Source organism: Suillus plorans (genome assembly GCF_016647745.1).
Source record: "Suillus plorans strain S12 chromosome Unknown HD556scaffold_82, whole genome shotgun sequence".
NCBI classification, from domain to species: Eukaryota; Fungi; Basidiomycota; class Agaricomycetes; order Boletales; family Suillaceae; genus Suillus; species Suillus plorans.
In genome coordinates this window covers 138,411-145,540 of record NW_024537466.1, presented here as the reverse complement: position 1 = coordinate 145,540, position 7,130 = coordinate 138,411, and the positions used below count along the sequence as shown (strand labels likewise).

Sequence of the window (7,130 nt, the reverse complement as noted above, 5' to 3'; positions counted from 1 at the left end):
GATTCTAGTACATAGCATGATCAATCATTTAGAGTGACGACTATCTTAAGCTTTAACGTACTATGAAATCCGTTAAGTCTATGCTATTCTATAATCTATATGTTATGTCGCTATCTAGTGTATAGCAATCAAGGTAGTTGTAGGAGAAAGAAGACCTGCGAATGCGCAAGATCAGTATTTATAGTGAATTACTATTCTGGATTAGCTAATACGTACAATGACGATTTGTGAGACATGGCAGAATATTGTCCTGGACATGAAACTGTGGACCGCCGGCACAGCAGCATTGTCACGGATGACATTGTGGACCTATGACGCAGCAAGGATCGTATAAGTGTACATGTTAAGTCCTGCCCAAGTAAATGTATGCAGGGTGTGAAAAACATGTGGATAATGAAGTGCCTTCTCCGAAGGTCACCCACTGTAGTGTTCGAGGCGGCAGAGCGAACTGCCGCACAAATCTGAAGTACTACTCTACTGATTCACATAACTAATTCACTAAATATAAAGTAACACCCATGCTATCCATAATCACATGGCTAAGTATAAGCATACATTAATTTCTAGTATTGCGACTTCGGCCTTAAGAGTCAGAAAAAAAGCAAAGTATGTGGAGGACATGGTTGATATACTGAATGACTACATATTCAGATCCAGCTGGCAATGCCCATTTCACACTATTGTATGACGTGCCCACTGACAACTTATGTTGTGGCTATTTCGCATGTTGCCGGCTGAGTTTCAATTGAATAGTCAATCACTATATAACCCCCAGGGCTTCAACGTTTGAATCCTTTCTTTCTCCCGAGTACTAAGGCATAGATAGATATACGAATTATTTTACCATAATGTAGGCTCGTAAAATACGGCATTAATAATAATGTCTTGGCATTGTACGCTGTGTTGGCATTGGGTATGGCGCGCACCTGACTTAAACTTTGTTTGGCGCTGTATTTGCATTCCTAATGCAAGTTACTCAAATTGACACATGTCTTCACGAGCATCTATTTTTGTTTATGTGAATTAGGAAATGGAATGTGTGCCAATGATGGTGCTCTGACAGAGTTATGCTAGGCGCGCCAGATAGCCAGTGAGATAACTTATGCCGTCTACAGTCAATCTCTGACTATGCATTAATCATTACAGGCTCATTTCAACTATTAGGTAAGTCTCCTACGAATCATGCAACTATCAACAATAATTCCGGTGTCCAATAGATAGGATATGGGGACGTGCACGTCTTTGAAAATACCTCACAGGGTAATATGTCGAAGGTACATAGGCCTTCCCAACAAATTTCTCGAGATTCACTCATCAGAAGGTAAGTGCATACATCGTTATTATGTGAATAAGCCCACTTACACATGTACCCGCAACTGCTAGTCACGCACTCAGCAATGTACTCCCCCTTGCAGATCCCTGTGTGGCGCAGAAATATGGATGTTTCAACATATTTGTCATTGGTTGCGCAAAGACAGCACGGGTAGCGAAACACATGCATCTCGCGATAAGCCTGAAATCGGCAAGGGTGGATTTTATCCCCATATCGGTCGGTCGGCCTGTAGCAGGTGTACATGTGAGTCACCAACATCTTTTTATAAAACAAGTGATTCACCATTGAAACATTGTTAGTTCTCCTGTTTGGTTGTGGTAATGAAGTATGCCATGGCGGCAAATCAGGATGCTCACTAGCATCTTCACAACCTTGGGATCAGCCTCAAAGTCGAATTCTGTGGATATGGTTGAGCATCCAGAGCACGGAGAAGATGGTGCAGACATTTCAGGATTTAGATAGAATATGACTGAATTTGTATATCCAACATTTATATAGATATACATGGGCCTGCTGCTTCTTCCTTCAATCCCCATCCATATTCTGCCATTCAGCTACCATTCTGTCATTCAGCTACCATTCCGCCATTGCCATCTCGCCATTTCACCATCACTAAATCTTGCCATTCTCTGCTCTTCGGCTGCCATTGCGCCATCCATCATTTACCTATTAATACCCCCATTGAGACTATTGGCCATACTTTCATGTCAATGTCCGTTTACACCTGTGTGTGCAAGCTCACTTTCACGGAACAAAACTACTTCAGTCAGCACCAGCACTCGTGTGCTCATACCAAGAAGCATCTGTTGTCTGCTATATCTTCTTTCAAGGAGTTCGCCAGCCGCAGGAAAAAGTTGCGCACTTCCTCCAATGAGGATGCTCCTGTGAGAGCCATAGACTCATCCATTCCATCATCGAATTTCCCCGCCCTTCGCCCTCCCTCAGGGGAGCTGTTGCAACAGCCCAGAGTTGCTGGTAGTCCACCCAACTCCCCATTAGCTTCTGCCACAGAGGTTGTACCCCCTGACTGTGAAATAGGGGAAATTGATGGAGAGGATTTGAGCTTGGCACAATGCCGACCGAGACGGCAGAATCGCCAGCTACCCAAGCGTTTCAGGGACATACTACCTCAGCCTCCACCTACTGTACCCTTGGATGTCCGCGAATGACCTCCCCCATCTGTCGGTCAAGTCGTGGCTTCACATGAAACTCCAGCCTTGCCATCATGCACTATGTTTCGCACACCCCCAAACATCTTTGGGCTATCGCGCCAATACTTCTCCTCTACACCTCCGTCCCATGACCCAGAAGAGTATGTCACTATGGCAGATCTTTCCTTTATTCCTGGCAGCCCCACAGTCAATGAAGAAGAACCCAACCCACCTGCTCCTGTGACTGGCAATTCTCGGTACCATCCCTATCCCAACCATTCCTCCTTTCAACTTGGTGACTGGTACTGGAATCAAGGGGTACAAAAGTCACAAGAAAACTACACAAAGTTGGTGGAGATTATAGGTGGCAAGACCTTCAATGCAACTGACATGAGCTCCACACATTGGAAGGAAATAAACTCCAAACTGGGTATTAATGAGTACGATGAGGGAGAAGGGGAAGAATGGGAAGACAAAGATGCTGGTTGGAAAAGGACACCAGTTTCCATCAAAGTGCCCTTTTCTCGCACAACCGAAATGCCAGGACCTCACATCTTTCGAGCCGCTGATCTGTATCATCGCTCCCTTGTTGCTGTCATACAGGAAAAATTAGCTAACGTCTGAGACAGCAAATTATTTCATTACGAGCCGTACAAGCTATGTTGGAATCCTCCTCACCTTGATGGTAAAGTTCTGATATATGGAGACTTGTTCACGTCCCTGGCGTTCCACAATGCACACGCCAAACTGCAAGAAATGCCCAGGGAACCTGGCTGTGATCTTCCCTGAGTCATGGCTGGTCTGATGTTCTGGTCTGACACCACGCAATTGACTTCGTTTGGCACTGCCAAGCTGTGGCCCACCTACATGTATTTTGGCAATGAGTCCAAGTACCGCCACTGCAAACTGTCCTGCAACTTGAGCAACCACATCGCATACTTCGAGACGGTAAGACTTTCCGCAGTGTTCGTCTTAAATGAATCCCTAATTTTCTTTGTCAGCTCCCAGATTCTTTCAAGGATTTCACACACGGCAAAGGCATGAACAGCGAGTGCACAACTCACTGTCACAGGGAACTCTTTCACGAGCAGTGGAATGTTCTACTGGATGATGAATTTCTGGAGGCATACGAGCATGGAATCATGATTCATCGCTGTGATGGCATGACACGCAGGTTCTACCATAGGATCTTTACCTACTCAGCAGATTATCCTGAGAAGTACGTGCATTTGTATCTTACAGGTCTAGCATTTGTCCTGACTTCAGCAGAGTGCTTATTGCCACCGTTCGGAATCTTGGAGGTTGTCCATGTCTGTGTTGCCTTATGCCAAAGGAGCTCATACATAATATGGGAAGACCTCTGGACAGGCGACAACGCCAGACATTGGAATGCAATGATGATAGATGAAGACTCGTGGTAAGCTCTGCGCGGAAATTAATCTATGAAAAGGGCTTTGGAGTTGGGAGCGCAGCAGTTGAATGCCTCCTTAAGTTGCAGTCCTGGGTTCCTACCTCAGTGAGGCTTGGACATGTATCATTGACTATAACTAACTAACCAACCAACCTACAGAACACATTTTCCGATCGCCTTGCTGCTTTTGGTTTCAATATCTTCCACACACTTGTAGTAGATCTCTTGCACGAGTTTGAGATTGGTGTTTGGAAAATGCTTTTTATCCATTTGTTACGAATTCTTATGGCGGAGGACAAGAGTCTGATCGACAAGTTGGACCAAAGGTACGTTACATTATTTGACATCACCCATCTAGCTGACCTCTCCACTACAAGATACAGGCAAATACCAATGTTTGGCCCAGCAACCATCCAAAAATTTTCGACTAACGCTTCGGACATGACATGCATGGTGGCTCAAAACTTCGAAGACCTCCTCCAGGTATGGATTATCTATTGAAGTTGGATGGGCCCTGATGCGATCTTAAGTGCTCTATCCCTGTCTTTGACGGTCTTCTCCCTGAACCGCACAATACCACTGTTCTAAGGTTGCTATTCACTATGGTGCATTGGCACGGGCTGGCTAAGCTTTGAATGCATTCTGAGTTGACCATCAACATTTTGGATCAAGTCACTTTGGCAGTCGGCGACCAGTTTTGCAATTTCAAAGCTCAAGTTTGTTCCGCCTACAATACACAAGAACTTCGTCAGGAAGTTGAGGCTCGTACCTGATGCCATGCAAAGCGAGCAGCAAAACAGGCCGGAGGGCAGGAGGTTAAGGAACAGGTGGCACACCATGCTGGATCACCCAAGAATACGCACCACAAGAAGGTGTTTAACTTCCAAACCTACAAGTTTCACGCTTTGGGTGACTATGTTTCTACAATACGCCAGTATGGCATGTCTGATTCATACAGCTCCGAACCAGTAAGTCATATGGTGTGAGACTCCAAACTCATTTGCTGACTCTATCTAGGGTGAACTCGAACATCGTTCTCCCAAGGCTAGATATCGTCATACGGACCGCAACTCATTTGTGAGACAGCTGACTTGCATCGAACACCATCAGGCCTGTATTTGTCGTATCAGCGACAAAACGGTACATCGTCCTCACATCGAGATTGCCGAATTAGCGATAAGCCCACTTGTTCACCAACATATTGGCATGACACAGAAGTACCCCGTGCACATAGGCACATACTTACACAGCCATCAAGGTGATCTGGCGATCAAGGTTAGCCCAACCAACTTACCCACACCGCATACTAATATTTGCCTACAGAATTTCCATTCCAAGCTCAAGGAACATCTATTGCAGCGAATTCAGAACTCCACGGATGTACCATCTTCAAGAGACGTGTATGACACCAATACGATTATTATCAAGGATGATCGTATGTATCATCACAACATCATCAGGTTCAATTACACGATGTATGATGTTCGCCGAGCTTAAGACGTTGTCAACCCACAAACTTCACACTGCAATGTGATGGTTCTCTGCGGTGACAGCGATCTGAGTCACAACAGCCATAGATTTATGTATGGTAAGGTCCTTGGTGTTTATCATGTAAATGTAATCTACATTGGAGCCGCCATGGTTGACTTCACTCCAATGCAAATGGAGTTCCTATGGGTTCGCTGGTACGAGCCCATGGAGCAGGTCTCCTCCTGTGATACCTCCACTCTCGACTGACTTAGATTTCTGCCCATAGATGACGAATCCTCATTCAGCTTCATTGATCCAACAGATGTACTAAGGGGTTGCCACATCATACCTGCTTTCGCCAAGGGCAGGAAACACCCTGACGGATTGGGGGTATCGGGATATGTGGGGGATAAGGATGATTGCTGTGAATATTATATCAACCAGTAAGTTTGAGGTACAATTATGAATAATCACCACCGAGCTCACGATTTCAGATTTGTCGATCGCGACATGTTAATGCGCTTCCACTTTGGTCTTGGAGTGGGACATGTCTACTCTCATTATCGCTCCACGCGCGTCGAGCCGCGAGAAGGCAGTGCAGACATTCAACATTCCGCAGAAAATGGAACCGAAGAATACGAAGAGTACAGAGATGAAGATGAAGAAAGTGAACATGATGGTGCCATGGGCGGACTCACTCTCGAGCAGCGCTTCAGTGTCAGCAGTGAGTTGTTATCCCACTTTGGTGAGATATACAATAGCGAATTGGAAGTAGATTATGAGAATTAGATCTTGTTCGCTACCTTGTCAAAATGTTTGCCATCACTATCACACATGTAATAACCTTAAAAACTTAAATACCATTGGGGCTGCGATGGCAGAATGGCATACTTTATAGGCATGTTGCACATAATAGCCAAGATGGCGCTGCGATGGCAGGTTTAATGAGTCTCGAAGCAGGTATGTAGCCGCCTTTAAAAGTGTGGTATTTTATCTTAATAGTTAACAACAATGTCTTTCTCTTCAGAATACCATCCGATTACAAGTGTTACAACCTGTCAAAGCATCACATGCTATGTGTACAATGAGATGATGCCTTTGGTATTGCCCTTGACTGTACTTCGTTTCTGCCTTGCAAGCTACATCTCGCTAATCCAGTTTTTTTCAGGGAACTCTTGCGGGCACAACTGACATCTTGTCTTTCATTGGGTACGTTGCGACCGGGCTGGGGCCCATAGTGTATGCATTGTATGTAAGTATCTTTATTTCTTGAGAATTTTTCAGCGTCTAACGAGGCATGCAGTGTTCACCATTAACTCTTAATGCCGTGCGTGTTTTATTTGTGGGCGTCATAGACTATTGATTGGCGCCATAGGTGCAGCATCATATTAAACTTACCACCTATTTGGAAACTGGACGTGTTCACACTGCCACAGTACTCAATACAGAAAGTACTGAGGTCCCAGTCTACATCCTAAAGGTACGTTGAATCTGTATTATGTCTCGCCATCCCACTGATCAGTCGTGTAGAACGCTGCTCCCTCTGCAATTCTAGACTTGCCTGCCATGTTACCGGAAGATGTCCGGAGGGCGTCGGGCGATGTCTGGAGTCCGATGTCCGATGTGCGGGAATTCCGGCGGACGTTCGGGAACAAGAGATAAGACTAATCCGGACGAAGTCCGAACTAGAAAGGAAACAGCAGAGGACTACCAAAGGTAGAGGCGGAGGTGACAAGTCTATAGGAGTCAATCCTAAGACGAGCGG

General features: G+C 45.3%; 1 protein-coding gene across 1 annotated transcript; it reads left to right on the top strand.

The window, feature by feature from the left end:
• Positions 1-1,681: 1,681 nt before the first annotated feature.
• On the top strand, positions 1,682-2,502 carry HD556DRAFT_1449008 (uncharacterized protein; the record flags this gene model as incomplete). The annotated part of the gene is made up of 2 exons (XM_041307526.1): positions 1,682-1,769; positions 1,832-2,502. The coding sequence occupies 2 exons, from the start codon at positions 1,682-1,684 to the stop codon at positions 2,500-2,502; spliced, it is 759 nt and encodes a 252-aa protein (XP_041154579.1).
• Positions 2,503-7,130: the final 4,628 nt, after the last annotated feature.